Below are 21,656 nucleotides of genomic sequence, written 5' to 3' on the forward strand. Positions count from 1 at the left end.
CAATATTTATTTTTACACCAAAAATTTATAAATTATTATTAATTTATAAAGGTTTTGAAATTAAAATTAAGATTCAAATATTACAATTAATTAATTAACCTCATAGCTACTACTATTATGTGATAAATCATAGACCTATACTATGCAATCCTAGAGACATATTTACACCGAATCGTCAAAAAACAGTTCTATCGAGAACGTAACCTTTCGTTTCAAACTTATTTTCGTCCTTTGCATCCGATCCCTGTACTTTTTGGAGTTTTATTCCTGATTCTTCCAAAAGAAGTCCCTTCAAATCTACACTTATTCCAGATGAATCTGTGTATGAAATATATAGGCGTTGGGCTGTAAATGGCAAAACCTATTCCAATCCTCTATTCTTCTATACCAGGGGTCATCAAACTACGGCCCGCCGGGTCAGTTCGTTCGGCCCGGCCCCTCACTGTACCACAAATGAGCTAAAAGGTAATTATTTATATAGAAGTATCGTAGATTGCGGATAAACTTATCGAGTTATGTAGAAAGAATTAAAATAAGTGTAAGTAAAATTGCCAACATTAGTCCAATTTGATTTTTGCATCCGACAGTAATATAATTTTCGGGAAAATCGGCGAAATAAACGATTCGGAGACTTTTTGCCACTTTGTATATCGGAGCGCTTTTTGTGTAAGTACAGCGTCTGCCACGAAGTTTCTAAGGAAAGTCATTACCGGCTCGCTGCAGCCATAGTTCTTTGTGTATTGGTAAATAAATACGTTGGTTGTCTTTATTGTTTGTGTATTCGGTGTACTGTATCGAACAAATTGGTTATGCGGCCCGCGCTCGTCATTCTCTCAGTTACGTGGCCCGTTGAGAAACGATCCCTGTTTTTAAGGTGATCAACTTTTTTACATCGAAAAGGAGGACACATAAATTGAAGGAAAAAATATTGTAAACAAAAGAAACACTTTATTCATTGCAACAATAATACACTATAATAATCCCTACTGCATGCGTATGTGCCGTGTTGTTTCCGTAAGAAGTAAACAACGCTACTTGTATGCAACGCACCCTCTCGAGGTCTCCCGTGCCGAGCACGTGCTCGGCACAGGAGCCTCGACGAACCGTCACGCCAAATACAAACACGTCGCGTCACATTACGTGCAACGGATCGGCTCGGCATCGATCGAATATGGAGATTTACAGATTAGTCTTCAAATATCAAAAAGGAGGACACTTTTCGAGAGAGGACGGAACTTATAAAAGAAGGACTGTCCTCCCTAAAAGAGGACGGTTGGTCACCTTACTTTTTTACACCTTTACTTATCATTATTTGTTTTCTTTTCCCGAAGTTATTAAAACTATTGATTCTCTAAATGCTTTAGCCCGGATCATTTCCGGCAGTCTTTTATAAATAATTCAGCAACGAGTTGCTTAACTTCTCCGGCATCATTTAGTCGCGCCATCTGTTTCTTTTTTTAACATTTTTATATTTTTAACTATTATAAAATGGCAAAAAGTTTAATTTTGAGGGATGGGGTGGGTTTTATAAAGCATTGTAAATGTTAATAACGAGTAAAATCGTCATTAATCTACCCTACTCAAAATACGTACGATTCCTTCATCTCCCCCATCCCTCGACCTTTGATCACCGAAATTTATAGCATCGATCCCCTAATAAACAAACCTCCCTGAAAAATTTCAGAAATTCTTGACAAAAAATACAGTACGGGAGTTATTCACGGCCCGCGACACGTGGGCGATCTGCCGACAGGAGCGCATCCGAGGAGGACTTTCTATGGTAAACCGAACACTATTTAGGTGTTACAAATGTGAAGAAAACCCGAAAAACTCCACGCGGCCAGCCCGTTGCCCGGGCGCAAACGTACGACCAACGTACCAGCGCGCAATGGTTTTATCCACTCGGCCACCGGTGGACCACCGATGGGCAAAACTGCGTTAAATTTGGTTTCCACGTGTTTCGGACCACGAGGAAGAGCTTTATGGAGGAAAAAATAAAGTTCCAAAACTTATCAGTAGGAGCGCTATACGGAGTTCGCGTCAGTTACATTTACAAATACATTGGCAGTCAACCATAATTAGCTTAATCTGGCACAAAACACGTTTAATTTATGACAGTTGTGATTGTAATTCTTAACTGCAGCACATACGACAGATTTTATCAGATCAGTCGCGTGCTGCAGTTAACAATACTATCTTGCACTGTCGGTTGCTAATTTTTTAACCGGGGCCGCCACATCGAACGTATCGGTGGCGCCCGCAGTCTACAAAAGGAGGACAAGCTATACACACAGACACACACACACAGTATATTGGTCCGAATATTACGCAATGTTTTTACGATATCTTTTTTTATAGCTCGTGTCCTCTTTCTTCTTTTTATAGACTGCGGGCGCCACCGATACGTTCGATGTAGTGGCCCTGGTTAAAAAATTAGCAACCGACATTGTTTGCGTGTATATATATACGAATATCCCTCGGTTAACGCAGTTAATTAATGCATGGATGGTACCGTGTACATCAAAATCGGGTTAATCAAATACAGCGGTACTCGATCGAACAATCGCGACCCGCTAGAATAAATTTTCGGTTATTCGTCTCTAAAAGTCATTCGAAAACCGATTTGTTCTAAAACTGAAACAAATTCTCCCATAAGAAACAATATAAAATGAATTAATCCGTTCCCGACCCCAAAACAAAACGTTTTTTATTAGCTGTATTTCGTGCATAAAAATGTCTATAAGGGCATTATAATATTATTTTATCTATATTTATTTCTATATATATATATATATATAGCATATTAAAAGCAAAACGTTTGGAAACCGCCAACCGAAACCAAAAACTAACATTTTTCGAGGAAGTGCTATAAACAGACTGGACTCTGCCCGGATGGAATATTACCGAATCAATCGAGACGGACAACGAAGTACTTTATCCACACTTTCCGAAATACAGTATTATGTTCCAATTGATTCGATTTTAATTTTAGTTTCGACGTAAAGGTCAGTTTTAATTATTATTTTATTATTTTTAGTTTTTAATTAACTGGCTACCTACAATTCGTAAAGAGTAAATATTAATATTATATTAATAAACTAGCGGACGAGGCCGGCCTCGCTCGGGCGTAAAATAACAACCGCAAAGATTAAGATTAGCCAGGTCGAGGCCGAAGTTTTCGACGCTAAAACGTGTACGTCGGACGTTCGGCGCCGCTTTCCCGTAAGTCTAGAAATTTGACGACGGCGTTTGGAACGTCGAACGTAATTCCACCGACTTTCCGAACGCCGTTGCCAAACTTCTAGGCTTACGGGAAGGCGGCGCCGAAAGTCCGACGTACACGTTTTCGCGTTTACAACCTCGCTATTAGATTATTAGATTATCTCGTACTTCTAACCCTTCTACTATACTATATTTCAGTGTGATTTATATTTACAAAGGTTACGTAAGAGTTTATCACATCGAGTGCCCAATCTAACATATTTTTTACATTGTGTACAGTAGAGGAATAAAGAATAAAGGTTATCTTACATAACTATAAGATAAAGCTAAATTCTTGCACCCGGCTTTATCTTATATAAGTATAAGATAAAGCCGCTTTCAACCCGCGTTCACCGGATGCGAGAATTCGACCCCTCTCTTCCGAGGCTAATTACAGAATTTTTAGATACGTCTAAAAATATGTTCCATTTCCCGCAAAAACGCAAAAAACTGCATCTAAAATAGTATAATAGAAGACGAGTTCTTCGGGGAATCCTTAATCCTCTCCCTCTTCCCCGCGGGAGGGGTTCGATAAATCCTTCTTAGTGTGAATTCCGACGTCGTACCCAGTGTACCAAATTTGAACTTTCGACTCCTAACCGTTCGGGCTTTCGCTTATTACTATTGTTATCGTCAACTATCTCGATTATATTATAAGATTTCCGTCGTTTAATTTAACTTAAGCATATTTAAACGCGAATTCTCGAATGTCATTTATATTAATCGAATGCCAATTAACACAATTTTTGTTAAGAACTCATACTCATTGCAAATAACTATCGCACCAGTGTAAATGTCCTATTAATTAAATATGTCTTAGAGGACTAAAATAGAATAAAACAAACTTAACAAAGTTTTGCCTGTTGTTCTCTCTGCAGAAGACGCTGGATAAAGCAACTTTAATACGAATCATCTACGTATTTAAAATTACGTGTCTTGACTGACTGACCGATAGATTCGTCGTCGCCCAGAGCAGTGGCGTGGCGAACATGACCGGCGCCCGGGGCGCGACACTTTATTGGCGCCCCCTCCACCTCCAGAAACACGTATAGTTTGTCTGGGAGACCATTTGGGCGCCTCTCCGCCAGTGGCGCCCGGTGCACGAAACACCCCCTCGCACCCCCTCACTACGCCACCGGCCCAGAGCAAACCGCCGAACCTAGAGGTGAAATTTGATACACGTCACGAAAATGCATTCTAAGAAGGAATTTTTCGAAATTCTCTGGCGGGGGAAAGGGAGAGGATTAAAGCAGCGGCGTGCCGTCATTAGAAGCGGTGGAAGCGCCGCTTCCCTCGTATTTTCTAAAAAATAAATACATATTGCGCGATTATTTTCATATAATTAAAATTAATATTTTATTATAATTGCATTACGTATCTTATTACAAATTTCTATACTACGCGTGAAAAAAACGATAAGATGGCTATTGTATATTCGAATATCAGTGGCGGAATGGAAGCGCCGTTTGTCGGTTTCCAAACAGCCGGATTATACTCATTCGCGCACGCGCTTTGCGGAGCACCAACCTCACCCGGTGGAAGCTACAAGCGTATAACGCTTCCAATTCTATCCGGGTCCGGTCCTAGGCAGTTAGCCGCCCGCCCGCTAGATATTCGGCCGCCCTCGCCCGATTACGCGAATGGCGAGTAGATTTATAACTTAACCCGACCGATAGGAATTTACCGATATGTTTTTACGATGGTGCTGTATAGTCGACAGGAGTTTAAAAAAAAATCCATTAAAATATTTGATATATTTATTCCGATCTCCCATCTTATATTATTTACGGATTTTAATGTTAAATCAACGATACTACGATTTAGTACGACTCGTCTATAAGGGAATGCGTAAAAATCGTGTACAATTCTTGTACAATGTTAAAAAATTAACTGTCACTTTGGCAGCGTCGTTTACAACTAAATTTGATGAAAGATGCCTAAGGTACAGAAAAAGCTCTAGAATTTACGATCCTTAAATTTACGATTTATGTATTTGTTGTGGTAAAAATTTGTCTTTCCACTTTTTTCCCAAGACTACAGATATTCCAGTACAAAGTAACCGGTTTCGACTTATTTCTACTTAAGAAGTACAATAGTTAAATAATTAAGAGATTAGGGAATTGTTTAAAATTTACGACAACCCCGTCGCGTCGTTTGAGGTATACGAGTGATGAGACGGAAGAGGCATTGGACATTGACCGGGACCGGCATCGGCACCTCGGAATTTGACACGCACGCGTGCACGCGCCGCACACCTGCCGAGATCGTCTCCGATTCCATCCATTAGTCACTGGTAGGGAACATTTTTAACTAAGTGGATTGTTTTAATATTTAAAAAGTAAAGAATATTTTGTTATTTTTATGTACAGTACGTTTTCTTGGCAAAACAATATTTAATTATAATTTTCTTTAAAAGTAATTCGTACAATTGAATATTTTGTACCAGGTACGTATAATGTATATCCACCACACATTTTATTTTAACAAGTAAGTTTTTAAAATTTTATTTTTAATTTTAGCCCTTATATTGTGGCTAGCCATTCGGAATGAAATTGCGATATCGAAAAAGTTTTGGCTCGAGACCACGTAATGAAAAAGAGAACATTATTAAAAGAGAAACCAATGCCCGAATTAAATATAAATACTTCGAGGAAAAATTTGCTGGAAATTTTCACCGTAAAATGGCTTTGCGGATGCATAAAAATGCAAAAGTTTTGTTGGCCCGGCCCGCTATTTTCAAACGAAATTAGTGCCCGGAATAAGAATGGCTTTGTCTATTTAAATAATTAGAGTCGAGCTGTCAAAAGTCACGAAAATCGTAAATGTCACGTCGATTCTTTCGTAAAATCGAAGCAGAATGGAATTTAACATTAGTAAACAATATAAAATAAATATTGAAAATTATAACAAAGTTACGGCTAACGGATATATTATATCGAAATTATTAGATGTTATCGAAGCGAGAATTGGCATTTAGAGGGCGTGGGAAATCTATCGAATCTAATATAACAGAGGTAATTATATCGAACTCGCTTATTTATTAAGTGCGTTAGATAATCTATTAATTAAAAATACATTTAGAGAAGTCTGCGGTTTTTACCGGTTTGTCCGACAAACGAGTACGAATGGACCTTAGACCGTGGCCGACCGATCGCCCCCGGAAGTCGGCTTCTCGCAGAAACGCGGCTTCCCTATCGTCGAATGTCGCGGCACGCCACTGGATTAAAGCTTAAGAAGTCTTAGCCCCGAAAGGCAGTACCACAAACGCGGTACCGCGTAACCGAAACTATTTTTCTGTAAGTGTTTATACTTTAGGAATTTTCGGATAACGTCATTTATGTTTCGAAAAAAAGAATTAAACTCGGATTTATCGTATCTAGGAATCCCATAATATTTGAAACTCGAATTTAGGCGCATTAGCGGTCCATCGTCATCGTCGTTAACCCCGGGCTCGTTGCCCGTTGGTGTCCGATGCCTTTTCCACTATTTTCTTCCATTTTTCTCCATTCGTACGTCATCGATCCGTTTTCTATATGGCTGCCTGGTTCGTTAGATCCATCCGTAATACCGTCGACTAAAGTCTCGGTTTTTCTGTTTTCGTTCATTCTCGCGATGTGTCCAAACAGTCGAAGTTTTCGTCGTATAATTTTCGTAAGAGATTCTTTTTCGTATCTATCCTATTACAAAGTTCTTCGTTTGTGACTCCGCATCCATCCTATTTGTAAGATCTTTCGATTGCTAATATTTTTCTTTCCGTATCTTTCGTTATTACCCGTGTCTCGCGGGCATACAGCGGGCGGGAGAAGATGCGGGTGTTCCATACTTTTAATTTTGTCCGCAAACTAATTGCTTTACTTTTCCGGATTTTTTCCATCGCTTTCAAATTTGTTTTTGGTGGTCCATAGTTTGAAATAAACAAAACTCGGCAATTTTACCAAATTAGTAACGACTAACGATTGAGAACGTAGCGAAGTACCGAGGGAAGGTCATTTCTACGAAATTGCAAAATCCGCGCGGGCCAAGCCGCGGGTAATAGCCGGTCCCGCATATAGTGTTAGGATCGGAAACCGTTTAAAAACAGACGATACGTTTTCCAAGAAGCCGAGCGTTCTTTAACATAGTATAGCAACTTCCGTTTCTGTTCTGTAGTCGGATGACTCCCAAAAAGCAAAATGGAAGCAAACACGACGAATACGGAACTCCTTCTATTATCTTACGTACTCGTTTGTATAAATTACAGAGCCGAGACCGCTATACGCTACGTCGAGTAGACGAAAAACGAACCGTCTCGTCGGTCACCTCGGTAAAAGCCAAGTCGAAGAGCCCGTCAAAAAAGTGCGCCGTCCGATAGCCTCTATCGACGCGTCGCGAGGGGCGCCACACTTTCTTCGGTGTGGAAATCGAACGCGGATGTTCTAGGATGCGGTGCGAGTCGCCTATCGGTTGCGCCTATCGGTATACGGTGTAATGGCGGAGTACCCGCGTTGTTAATGCGGATACAAATTCGCGTTATTTGAAAAAAAACTGAAAGTGTAGCGAAGACAAACGATATTAAACGGATTTCAACAAATTCGGTTAATATTATTGTTATTAGATGGTATTCGCAACCGCTATCATTTATTTCTCGCCGAGGACAATAAGCGATTACAAATGCACCCGTATCTTTTCTCGATGACGTTAAGTGTAAGCGTATATAGAATATTACTAGAAAACCGGAGTAAAATTTAAAAGCGTAAAGGAAAAATGTCTTTCTAAAACGGCAAATTCGATCCGTCGGTTGGTAAAAAGTACAGCTAAATAAATAATTCGACGGGTAAAATTTGGATTAAAACGGAAAAACGAATCTTCGTCCCATTAATGGGCATATAAATGCGCCTCGTTTCGAAATAACGAGACTTTTAACGGTCGATTCTATACGGAATTCCTTATCTGGTTTTCTCAATTGCAAAGTGTATCGATTAATCTAATACGTTTTAATAGTAAAATATAATTTCGCGAGACGTTACGTAGCGGTAAATATTTCTTATAGAAATATATCGGCGCTGGCGACTTATCTATAATATAAATAGATGCGTTTGCGAAGTTTGACGTCATACAGTTAATATATTAAAATTCCAATCGGTGTTTGTTAATTTTAAACTACATCCGGTATTATTCGATTACTTCGTATCGCCGTTACTTATACTACCGATACGAGATTAAATTTTTTACGTAACAATTGTAATTTGACTATTTTCGATAATAACAATAGGGCGCGCGCTTTTCGAAGCCAATGCGGACGCTAGTATCGGGCTTACGAATACGTCGCTTTCCGTTTGGGCCGTCGTACCGCGTTTACGCGCTTAAAATTGCTTTTTAACTTATTTGGATATCATCGAAATGCCAGTTTAACGTCGCCGGCCTCGGTGCCAATAATACAAAAACGTCCGGGTTCGAGATCGACAAATTTCCGAATAAGAAGAGAAAGAACGGGGAGTAAAGACGAAAAGTCGAAAGAAACTCGACGGATACACTCGGACGCGTATTAAGCATTTCGACGAAAACGACCACCGAGTTTCTAGTACCGGCGAGTTTATAGGACGCTTTCCGAAGTATCATTCGGTATAAGTAGAATGACTTTTATTCGATAAAAACTATACGACGTACACTCGCCGGTTAGTGCTTTTCGCAATTAGGCTGTGTATTTACTACGCGTGTAGTCAATCAAATCTACGTCTAAAAGTAGAAAAGTTCTAGTCGGAATTCCGGTTAAACGTACGGTACCACTACCGAGAGTATTTTGTATTTTTGTCTCCGGTCGTTAACTACTCTTCGTAGCCTATTAATACATTAATGTTAATATCGAGCATTTTTATATCGAATTTTTATCGCATTTCTTAATAATGTGTTTTTATTATATAATTAAGGCAACGTATTTATTAAATACGTCGCCTTCGGATATAGGACAAGAGTACGATCAAAAGCGTTGGTGTAATACTTTAAGTTTGCGTGCTTTTCTAAAAGTTTTGTCTTCGTCGTCGTCTCGCCAGGCGCGTCGTCGGACGGTTATTTACCGGGGCGAGTCTAGTGGAACGAGAAACAACGCGTTATTTATATTACAAAATAACATTTCGCGTCTGGAAGAAGACCTTCGACCGCCTACGACGTATCTAATCGCGTCCTCCTCGGAGGAAATGCGGCCGATATATTTACGACTCCTCCGCGTTTTTGCTATCCGGTTCTTCCGTCGAATCTCGGGATTGGACGGGTGGTAACAATACGCGTCGACGAGTCCTCCGGCGGACGCAGTGGCCATTTTTAAAAATTTAATTTTCATCGAATAACTTTAAAATATCGCGTTAATACATTATCCGACAAGTTACGTATGGCTAATATTGTAAAAAATTTTAATATTATAATTATATACTTAGCCTATATATCGAGAACCCCGTAACGGATTCCCGGGTCGCCGTTAATCGAGTTATTAATCGACGTTTTATACGATAAAAACAATTCCGGCGTAAAAATATCAATTTTTATCGTTAAATAGTATAAACGTCGATCGGGACCCAACTGCGCGATGTATTATAACTCTACGCGGCGGATGCGGACCCGTTAGACCCCATCGACGACGCCCCTAATTCTTTTCATTTCTTTCTTAATTTAGCAATTCTTACATTTTCTAAATCCGGGTTTCGACGAACGGACGAAAACTTCCGCTCGGTTTCCGCCGTTTTACACACTACGGAAGTTAAGTAGGCATCGAGCCGACACTAGCGCCGCCGACGAAGAGATCGGAACCGTCGCATCCCGTCCGGGCGGAGCGTTCTCGAAATTTGATAAGCGGTCTCCGAAAAAACTTTGCCGTTTCCACTAATTGCCACGAGGAATTCAAAAACGTAATTAAAACGGGGTCCACACTTTTGTTTTCCAGATTCGAGGGGGTCGAAACGACCGCGTCCCCGACGCCACCGAACTTGCCAAACGAAATCGAGGAGGCAAAAATAAAAAGTCAAAAATAGCGTCGCGCGCGCCTAACGGAAAACGGAGGCGAAAAACAAATAAAACGCGAGAACGAAGCGACGGAGGCCGATCGATTCGTTCTCGGATCGCCTCTCCTTAGAGGCGAGCGCGAGGATCGTCCGTCCGTGCCGGCTAGCGTAAAGATCGCCTCTTTCTTTCCGGCTCGGTCTCGCTTCCGCCACAAAGTCGCGCGACATCCGATAATCGAAGCGTTTATTTATTAATATTTCGTAAAGACGGTTATCGCTCGTCGCGTATTTGTCGAAAGTATAGATTTTACGAGCCAAAACTAAAGCGGAAATTATATTTTTACGTTTTATATAAATATTGTAAAGAAAAAGGCCGAAAAGAAAAAGGCCATCCTCCGGCTTGCCGGGCACGGACGGGCGAGTTTCGCACTGGCCGCCACGGAAAGGCCGACTCGGCGCCCCGAGGTGGCGACGACGATTCTCGCACTCGCCGGCACGTAGAAGCGATCCGAGAACGAAGGAACCGGCGTTGGTTACTTTCGTCTGGTATTTTCTTCGTTTTTCAAATTTGCTTTTGCCCACTAAATTCCGTTTGGCATTCCCGAGCGCGTCGGGGAGCGCGGGCACGGTGGCTTCGACCCCGCCGTATCTCGAAAACCGAGTCGTGGATCCGTATTTCATTACATTTTCGAATTCTTCGCGGCAACTAACGGAAAATGGCCAAGTTTTATCGAAATCGACCCGTCGAATTTGGAGAATTTGCTAAGAGCGTCTCGGCTAACGCTCGTCTCGAGTTAATACAAAGCGGCGGAATTCTAAAGAAATTCGAACGTAGGTTTCCGGAGCGACTCGACGGGTGGATAATCGTCGAGACGCCTTACCGGGAGCGAAGCGTTTACGAAAACGTTTCGTCTCGGGTAATAGAACGATAGATATTTGTTTCCGAAGCGTCGAGTAGCGAATCGTACCGTTTACGTCGCCGCTTCGTACGTAATTAATACAATAACGTAACGTTTTGTACTCCGCGTCGCGTATTATTCCTTAGTACAATTAAGGGATCGATGGAAGACGCGCGTTAAGTAGGAGTAATTTTAGGAGTACGGAGTAAAAATAACGTAATACCACTAATTCTACCGTAGAAGGCCGAGTATTTTTCTTCTATTCCTTAATTTATAAGAAAATATACGAGAAATTTTAATTATTCTCGCGACGTAAAACGTAACGATGGCTAAAGCAAATTTGCTGCCGAGTGTTTGGCTTGGTCGTCGTCCGACGCGATAATATTAATATTTAAAGTAAACGACGTTTACGATTAAATTTTTCGGTAAAATTAAAATCTGCGTGGCCGATGCCGAAACGACGGTAGGGGAAAATGCCTTACCCTTAGGGAAATTTCTTTTCTGCGGATAGTGAAAACGTCGTCTGAATTCCTTTAACGGATCTTCTCGGTCCATATTCTCGGCAAATTGCCGACCGTAAACGTCGCATCTCCATTCTTCCGCCTTCTTTTCCAATACGTCTCCGGGCCGCATGGTCTTCTTCGAATTCCTCTTCCGTAGATTCTCTCTCGACGACTAATTTTAAAATGCCCGGGTTAATTTACTCGACGAATCGCTCTTAAATTTTATTTTATTCCGGATTAATCGCGCGGTCGCGTTTCGAATCGTTAGATTATCGATTAGTACTCTTCGGATTATTACGGTAATTTTACGTTAATTTACGAAATGTCCGACTTAAAATTACCATTCGTTCCTTTTAAAATGACGGAGAAGCGATAATAAATTGTGTGACTCGACCCGGAGACGAGATCTCTTCGTTCGAACTTATATCGGAGCGGGCGAAATATTTCGCGCTTATTCTTTTAAAAGTCTATTTTATGTCCGTTTTATGTACGTTTAACGAGAGTGTCGAATAAAACGAGTACGAGACGGAAATAACCGGACACGAAAACCGGAAACCCATTTGTCTCGCGTGCGTAAATAATTTTAATATATTGTAATTAACGACGACGGTGCGTATAGACGAGGTACGGGCCTTATCGAACGAATACTAAAAAGGCCGGTGGTGTTTAGGCCTACGGAATGTTCGGGCCTTTTCGGGCTCGTATCGGGTGCCAAAATTATTCGGAACGGTCCGGCTAATTAACGAATTAATAATAAATTGCGGAACGTTAACGTACCTCGCATCTGGTGGAAATCGCGCGAATCGTAGGCAATTACCCGATTTATATTTTGTCATCGCGACGCGTCGAATGTAGAATTTGTAACTTTTGTTCGTCGTCTTCGGCCACTCGGTGTTTGCGGTAGTTTAATATTTATTATTATTTTTATCTCGCCCTCCGAACTTCGACTAACTTCGCGCGAAAGCGCGAGTTATCGTTACGACACCGCGGCTTCCGTTTACTCGGCCAAAATTTAGGTGGCTATTTTACAGTAACACCAAAACCGCTAAACGTCGATACACCAAAAATAACTGTCGTCGTATAAACGAAGGTTTTGTATTTAGAACAAATTATTATAAACAATTATTTTACGAAGAAAAACGAGTGTTCCGGCGACTCGTAATAATTAAAATATGAACCGCGTTCTTCTACAGAATATCGATTATAGTCCTTAAAGGTATTTCGTTAACGAATATTTTAAATTATGGCTTCGATAAACTGTTTTTAATCGGATATTCCTTATTTCGTTATAAATAAAGCGGTTCCGTACGAGTCTAAACGTATCGACTATTTTTTCGCGTCCGGAGTGTACGCGACGGTGTTTATTACGATTGCGGCGCCGATAAACCCGTAAATGTATTTATATTTACGGAGAAAATAGCGCGGATACTTTGTTTTACACCATTTTCCGCATCCCTATCCTAATTTCGCCTCCTTAATAATACTTTGTATCTATGCATATAATCGAGACGGGTCGACGATAATAATAAGCGCGGAGCCCGACGGTTAGGAGTCGAAAGTCGGAATTTGGTACGCGGTTAGGGTACGTCGCGAGAACGCTGGCTAAGAAGGGATTTTTCGAAATTTCCTCCACCCCGCGGGGAGAGGGAAAGAATTACGGCTTATCCTCGAGAACTCGGCATCTAATGTACTATTTTAGACGCATTTTTTTGTTTTTAACCGCGTTTAAGTAGGGTACCGGGCGGGGACGAAAGAAGCGTATTCCTTAACGACGGAAGCGTTAAGAGAAAGCGGCGGGCAAAATTTACGGGCGCGGATGCGGCGTTTTGCGTTTTTGCGGGAAACGGAACATATTTTTAGACCCGTGTAAAAATTCTCTAATTAGTCCGGAAACGGGGGACCGAATTCTCGCACCCGTTTAAAACGGGTAAGATCGGCCGTAACGTAATAATCTTAATCTTCGCTATCGTTACTTCTGCCCGAGCGACGCCGGCCTTATCCGCTAGTTATTTATTATTCTAAATTAGTTCTATCGCAAATTGTCTTACGGAATAATCCGTTGGCTAATTGACGAATTCCGCCATCTCCCGGCGTTAATCCGGACGAATTAAACCCCGTTTTTAGCGATACGAACTAAGAAATTACTCACCTAAGCCGTACGGGTGCTAGAAGAAAATTTAAACGACCCTATTAGTCCGGCGCGAAGGTCGGTTCTGTTGGACTCTGACGCCTCGGTATCGATCCAGATAAGTTTCGGTAACATTCCAAATGTTTACTAAAGCCTTAGAAGAATCTCGATCGATTTATACGACGTCTTTCCTCACTCCACATACTAATAGAATTAGTTTCAAATATACAAAATTAACGAAGGAAAGCGGTAAATTTTTAGCTAAAACAAACGCTCGTCCGACGACGTATCTACCACCGAAAAAATTTAGTGATATAATTAACGCAGTTTAAAGAATAAAAACGACTTTTAGGGCATTACGCTCTGTCCAGACGTCGACTTCGATGTACTGTACGAAAAGTCGAACGTTTCGTCACACGCTTATCGGGACCGTTTAACGGTCGTTCGGCTACTCTCCTACTAACGAGTCTCTTCGATTTTCGTACGCCGTAATCGAATACTCGTCGACGGCCGCGAATTTCTCGCCAATAAGCTACCTCGACTCGTTCGATTATGTTATCGACTCAATTTCGTGTTTATTTTCGCATTTTCACCTGGCGGTCCTTCTCCGTTCTTTTTCCGTGATTTACACGCGTAGGTCACCCGGTCGTTATCCGCATTCGATATCGTCGTTTATCGCGTACTGCCGTGACGCCCTTGTCCGTCCGCTACGACTGTCGAGAATTAACGCGATTGACCGAGCGTAGCGACGGCGGCCCGATAGAGAGCGGGGTCCTTGCCGTAATGCGGTTTGCGCGCCAATTTTCCTACGCGCGTTAATCGAGCCGAATAGTTTGCCGAACATTCGGTATTCGGCCTCGGGCCGAATATACTATTCGTTGCAACACTAATATATATATATATATATATATATATATATATATATGGAAGGTGTATATATATAGGAAGATATATAAATGGGTAGTGTGTATTTATAGTGTCGTTCGTAGTAGGCGACTAGCGGTTGATTTTACTAATTGCGTAGAGAGATTGTGATACAAATATTCTGAGTAAACGTATCTATGTATTGTTAATGTGAAAATAAGCGCGCATTAACCGTTGTGTGAGAATCGGGGGTTAAGCGACGAGGCTTACCCGGTTTCCGACGACGAGACGGCGAGTCCCGCTCGCGGGGTCGGTGGATGGCAATTTAGGAGGGCAAAAAAAAGAACGTCTCGAGTGGGAGGTCGCGGATAAGTCGATAAGGGTCGGCCGTGTTCGAGTAACCACACGTATTTAAGATACTAAACAGATTTAATAAAGATACTATATAAAGGATACGCATACTAGTAATAATAAAAATAATAATGAAGATAATAGTAATGACGATAATCCTTGACGGAATTTCTAATAAGGCGGTAGCGGGGTTACGCCGTACGTATTGGCGATCGGAGAAAGGCTTTTAATCCCCTTTCTCTATCTGTTCTAAATTAGACCCGGATCGACTGAGGGAAGAGAGAGTTCTACTTAATAAGTCAAGAATTACCTGGCTATCTGCTGTCGTCGGCGTCGATTAGTGTCGAAGGGACGGAGGACGAAAGTCGGTCGGTCCCGGGTTGCCGTCTTCGACGTCATCCTCCACGATGGGGGTGCGAACCCTCTTTATACCGAATTCGAGGGGGTGAGAACTGTCGTACCGTCGGGATTTATACGCGCACCCGTCGGTGCGTCGGTGTCTGGATCTAGCTAGTACGGACGCCGGCAATCGACACGTTTGTTTAAATTATAGACTTAAGTACTTGGCGGAGGTGAATTTAAAATACAAATTTCTATAGATTTGACAGCTCTCGCCCATCGATTAGCGTCTAGCTGACAGTAATTTCTACACGCGCAACCAAAGGGGAGACGAGAAACACGGCCTATTCCCGTCTCGTCGACTCTATCGTCTATCGAGTTACCTTAATACAAACGATTGTTTCTTTCTCGTCGATATATATATTTTAACAATTATTTCGAAGAGATCGTTGCTGCGGTCGACCTCGGAAGGCCTCTTTCTCCCTCTTACTTAAAATTCTTACGTAAAATTAAGAGGTTTATAAAAGGAGCGATACTATACAGTAGGGGAAAAGGGGGTTCCAGACCCTGGCAGTCGTTACTCTTAACAGTTTAAGAACGTACCTTAAAAGCTCCGTAATAATAAACTTGTCCTATCCACAAATACGCTTATAGGTTCGAAAATACTCGTACGTATAAGAATCAAATACTCTTTATCTAAAATCTCTCGATAAGAACGTACTCGTTTCAAATAAGTCTAGCAACAAAGACTAGCCATTTTCAAACTTCGTGCCTAACGAGTCTCGGCCGTCGATCAGTCGGCGAACAACTGTACCGTAGACAATTTAACCAAATTCCAAAACCCGCGAGAATAGCGCGGGGTCCTTTATACGAGTTTTTAGAGTTCCGTAGGTAAAAAAAGATTTTTACGACTACTTGCCACTTATATATATAAATTTGTATATTTGCAGTGGATTTTGCCCGCAAACGGCCGAACGGATAGCACCACCGAACACCGGTAAGTGGTCGCGGGTCGGTACCCGAACGCGGGCTGTCCGCGCGGCGTTTTCTTCGCGTTTGCGACGCCTAAATAGCGGCTGTTTTCCATACAAGCGTCTCCTTTTCGGTTTCGTTCGATTACGACAAAGCGTCGCCAGGGCGATCTGTCGAGGGGGACGCCACGGAAAGACTTTTATGGGAAACTGGCTCCTATTTTGACGTTACGAATGTAAAGAAAACCCGGAGAACTTGGTCGGGCGCCAACCCGCGACCGAAAGTCTCTCCTTTGACGGATCGTCGAAGCGTCGCATCGCCTTATTCCGTTAATCCGATCTCGCGAGTTTTAAAAGCATTTAATAAAACTTTTCGCGCATTTTATTAAAAAGAAAAACAGTTTAATCGCTTTGCTGCGGAATTTTGTTCGAATGAGTTGTAAACACGCCGTATCGTAGCAAACGCGCCGTATTTAAATTGTCTGCGCGGCTGCTTCCCCGCCATGTAAGTGATTAACTGTTAGTATGGCCCACCGGTGGCCGAGTGGTCTCCGTTGCCGCTCGTAGCGGTAGTGACCGGACCCTAAACACTGGGAAGTTCGATCGTGGGTTCGCGCAGCGACTCGGACAGGCTGACTGCTAGGAGTTTTCCGGGTTTTCTCCTAGCCAATAACGACCGAATAGGAGGCCGGTTCCCCATAAAAGTCCTCCCGGAAGGCACGGTTTCCCGCGCGTACGTTTAGGCCGTGAAATAAACGGCTGGCTCTTCGGTCGCGAAACGATCGTTACACCACTCGTCGGAGGAAAGGCGAATAATAGGCTACGACCTCCGTATGAACCAGAGAGGAGAATAGAATAGAATGGAATAGAACTGTTAGTATACTCGATTGCGCATTAATTGAGTACGTAATAACTTACGAACCAGATGGGGAGTTCGATACGCAATTATAATTTTCGTTATCGTAAAGCGTATATAAATCGTCGTTACGGAAAGATCGGAGGTCGTCGATGGAGATAAATTGATTTCGATGGCAACCAGTTTCTATCGGGCTCTACGTCGCCCGTCTGCGAGCACGTAAGACATTAGTAAATGAATATGGCATCGAGCAATTATATATTAATAGTTCGAAAAAATAAGATTATAGTTTTTTATTTCGTAGGTACGGGTCTTTTCGTACACTACGCGTGTATCGTCGTCCATAAAATGTATCGTAAAATTGAGCCGCTATTATCTCCGCGTGTTTAAGTAGAATATAACCGCTTTATACTACACGTAGATATCTTCATTGATTGAATATGTTTCTATAGTAACTGTACGAAAAATAGAGACGCCGACGATTTACACTCCGGCATGGAAGCCGGACGAGAGTATAGTTTCCCACACCTTTTCAAACCTATCGTAAACTTGGCCACCGTTTTTGGGCTCGTAGGGATAATACCAAACGGGATTTACAGAAAAACACTAGAAAACTTTCTCGTTTTCTATAATAACGTAGCTCTATTCTGTTTGTGGTTGGTGTTTATTCAAAGTGTGAATTTGAGTTTCGACGTGTGGCCTCCATTCTATCGATTTTTCGGTTTGGACGTGATTATCGCCTATCTTTCGGGTGGTAACCGGAGCGCTTCGTATATAATAGTGTTATTTTTTTCCATCCAGTGCGCCGTTAGTGCCACGTTATTCGGTGCTAGAAGCCGCCGGGAGGAACTATCGCAGATATTCTCTTCGCGCTGGAACGGCTGTTTTCGAAGGGTGAAAAAAGAAAAAATACTTCTACTTCTTAATTCCATAAAGAAGGCCCAACACGGGTTGTCGGTGTACGGCTTCGCCGCGGCTTACGTACTCTCCCTCTTTCTTTTAACTTTCACCCTGGCCAAAACATTTAGGAAACTTCGAGAGGTAATGGATTTCCTCCAGGCTACCGTAATGTTATCTATAACTGTAGTAGGGATCATGTTTTCTAACGGTGTCTGGATAACTTGCCTGCTTTATTTTACCCTAATATGCTTCGCCCTTTCGACCGTCTTCGACGACGTTTACAGCGATCTCCTCGACGTGTCTACGGGAAAAAATTGGAACGACCTCCCTCAAATTATCATTAAACACGAGAAATTGTGCGAGATGACAGACTCTGCCAGTAACTTGTTCGGCCCTTACGTGTCCGTAAATTTTGTCATACTTATCACTAAAATATGTTTCGTGTTTTATCAATTCATGTTCGTTTCCGGGGAGTTCGAATTTCGCTTATGTATGGGATGGTGGACGATGATCGACACGTGTGGATTGATCGTTCTCTCTCTCTCCGCAGCTTCGGTAGCCACAGCCGTGAGTCATTCTTTCGCATTATGTGTAATATATACTAGAGGAATGTGAAAACGTGCGGAATGCGTTGCGTTAGAATATCAAAACCCGGTTATCGGTAGAATAAACCGAATACGCTGGGAAACGCCGGAAACTGGGGCTCGGTAGTATCGATATTCGAAAGCTTAATCTCATCCACTCTCGGTATCCCGGCGAAACGGGAGGTTACGCGTTCCTTATATGTTACTGTATATTTATATATAGGCCATATTTATAACTCCTTCGAGCATTAACTAGTTTCAAAAACTGGGCATTATCGGGAAGTGTGAAATTGGGTATCACTAGAGTATATAAAGAACTAGGTATCGTTTAGGATTATCGGGGTATCGAAACTGTGACTCGAAAACCCGGTGTTGATAGTTTAAGTAACACGACTACGAGTTTTACGTACTCGATTATTCTATCGTAGTAGTTAAAATTAAATATAGGAACCAGAAATATTGCCAATGATTACGACGTTGATCTCGTAAGTGGCAATTATAATCGTTACGATACAGGTAGCAATTTTTTCAGAAATATCTAGTAAATGCCCGTCGATTTCCATTATATCACATCATTCGTTCTTTTAAAAGAGGTATTTAAGGAATATTACGCCATTAATTTACCTAAATTATCGTAAAGCAGGCACCAAATTCTGCGAAATTCCTTTATCGAATTTGGTCCGCATCGAAACCCGTCACTATTTATTATAATCTAATCCAAATTAACAAATGCCACGGATTTTGATTAAAAATATCCAAATTGGAATGTTCTTCCTTCTCCCGAGAGAATTAACTCCATTTACACACAGTTAATCCTTATAGAACACGCGCACCTCACGCGTGACCGTATTCAAAATTTAGTATTCGGGACGAATTTTGCACCCTTAAAACTCGACACTACCAAATAATTGATCTATTGGATGTTTTGGCAGATTCATCGACCTTTACACCTTCTGAGACGATTACCTTTCGAGAAATTTTCGGTAGAGTTACAGATTCAGGTGAGGATTTTACGCAGTTTTTTTATCCGCATCACGCCGACCTCTCATAATTTCCGGTCATTTTCTAGGCTGTAGTGTTTTTAGAAAAACTAAGCGGTCCTCCTTTCGGAATATCTTGTCTGGACTTTTTTGTAGTCGACAAAAGCGCAGTTATCGGGGTAAGTATTTTAATCTCCGTTATTAATTAGGTAAATAAAGCGCATCTTAATTCCGTCGCAGCGATCGATTAACGACGCAAACCGTAGTCTTTAGTTTGTTTGTACTGGCAAGTTTGGAATTTAACATCCCGAGCACTTTAAAAGCCTATCAATTATTCGTATCGCGATCGAAGAAAACAATCTGGCTAATTTGCATCGAGTACGAGTTCGTAAAATCCCTTTTTGACAACCTCGAGAATAAAATTTTGCATAAATCTGTGTCCGCCAGTGGCGGAGCGAACGAAACCCCGAACACCGACGGTCGGTCGGTCGTGGTTTCGCGCCCGGCCAACGGGCTAGCCACGCGTTTTCTTCGTTTGCGAAACACCTAAATAGGAGTACAATCGCGGATGCGAACGACGTCGCGGGGACCTCGACGGAGCTATAGAGCGTGCCCGTAGGAGCAAAAACGTCGAAGGAACCTTACTTCTAAAGCCGCGGTCGCACCTGGCGACTTCCAGCCGCGCAGGCAACCGCGACCGCCACGGCCGTTCTCGTTAACCCCTTCGAAAACCGGCGCGGCTAGAAACGAGTTTGTTCTACTCGCGCCGATTGCGAACGTCTTTCACGCGTTTCCGAGTTGCCGGGCCAGCGAACAACGCGCGATCGCGAGAAGACGCGCGCTCGTCGCCATCGCGGCTATAAATCGCGCGGTGCGACCGCGGCTTAAATGTCACCCTTCGCGAGATACATCCCCGAAATCGGCCTAAAGTCCACTTTCCGGACGATACGGGGAGTCACACCGCGCGCTCCGCTTAGCCCATCGCGTGTTTAAGTCACTACAGCGCGGCGATCGAACTAACGATTTAAATAAGATGGCAGATGCGCGAACTTACCTAAATAGGACCACTTTCCCACGGAAATTCCTTCGGGAAACATCCCTCCTCCGCGGATTGCCCGCGTCGCCGTTCTATACCAACACTTAACATATTCGTTAAGTAACTCCAAACACCGGCGTATCCGCAACATTGTATTTCGTAATCGTTAAATATTTCTAACGTAGCGATAATTCGATCGTTTATTTTTAATTCGTTTGACCTTAGAGTAAAATATTTAAAAAATTCAAATTAGGGACAAAATTGAATTCGATCGTTTTAAAGCAAGATTTTTATATTTCAAAATACCGATACGCCTTTTTTGTATTTCTGAACCGGCAACACGATGGAAATTACCGAAAAACCGCCAAACGCGTACCGGAATGTTCGCGTCGCGTTAGTGCACTCGTCTGGCTTACGTTCGCGGCCGAGAAATAGGACGTGGCTTTATTTTTCCGCCTTCGTCAACGTTTACTGGCCGCGAACAACGACGCGCCTTCCGTAAAATTCGGTTCGCATTCGACGAAACGCAAACACTCGGTAAACAGAAACGTTTACGCGAGGCGCGCGACGACGCACCGACATACGGCCACCGACGGGAGAAGAGATATTACGCGACGGCGGCCGTAAATCCAGGCAATAAAATAACACGCGGAATTCGTTCCGAGGTGGCTGGAAAATTAACGTCGACGGACGCGTCGAGACATTCCGGAGATAGAAATGCGTAAAATCGTTACGAGTCGGGTACACGGGCTTCGAACGACGCGCAGAAATGGCAACCGCTCGAATTCGTCGCCGATCGATCCGTAGAGAAATTTGGATCGACGACCCGAGGTTACGCCAAGTATCGCGAAAGAAATGCAAAATGCTCGGTTTCCTTTCCTCGTTCGAGTCCAAAACCGAACACGAAACGACTTCGATCGTCGTTCTTCGCGATAAACGGCCAAGAATCGCTAAACTCGTTTCAAAAAAGCGGCAACGTACGGTACTTCACACCGAGTTGTTAAAATTAAACG

The 21,656-nt window shown here is 42.4% G+C and overlaps 1 protein-coding gene across 1 annotated transcript in view; it reads right to left on the reverse strand.

Annotated features, from left to right (window-relative positions):
• Positions 1 to 20,678, reverse strand: part of LOC136968546 (kynureninase-like) — a 38,584-nt gene extending 17,906 nt beyond the window's left edge. Inside the window, exons 1-2 of the mRNA XM_067262531.1 lie at positions 20,662 to 20,678; positions 11,614 to 11,798 (exon numbers count right to left, since the gene is read on the reverse strand). Coding sequence (XP_067118632.1) covers positions 11,614 to 11,764 — 151 coding nt within the window. The 5' untranslated portion in view covers positions 11,765 to 11,798; positions 20,662 to 20,678. The remainder of the gene's footprint in view (positions 1 to 11,613; positions 11,799 to 20,661) is intronic.
• Positions 20,679 to 21,656: the final 978 nt, after the last annotated feature.

Source organism: Centruroides vittatus, unplaced genomic scaffold, assembly GCF_030686945.1.
Source record: "Centruroides vittatus isolate TY-2023 unplaced genomic scaffold, ASM3068694v2 contig_15, whole genome shotgun sequence".
In the NCBI taxonomy this organism is placed as follows: Eukaryota; Metazoa; Arthropoda; class Arachnida; order Scorpiones; family Buthidae; genus Centruroides; species Centruroides vittatus.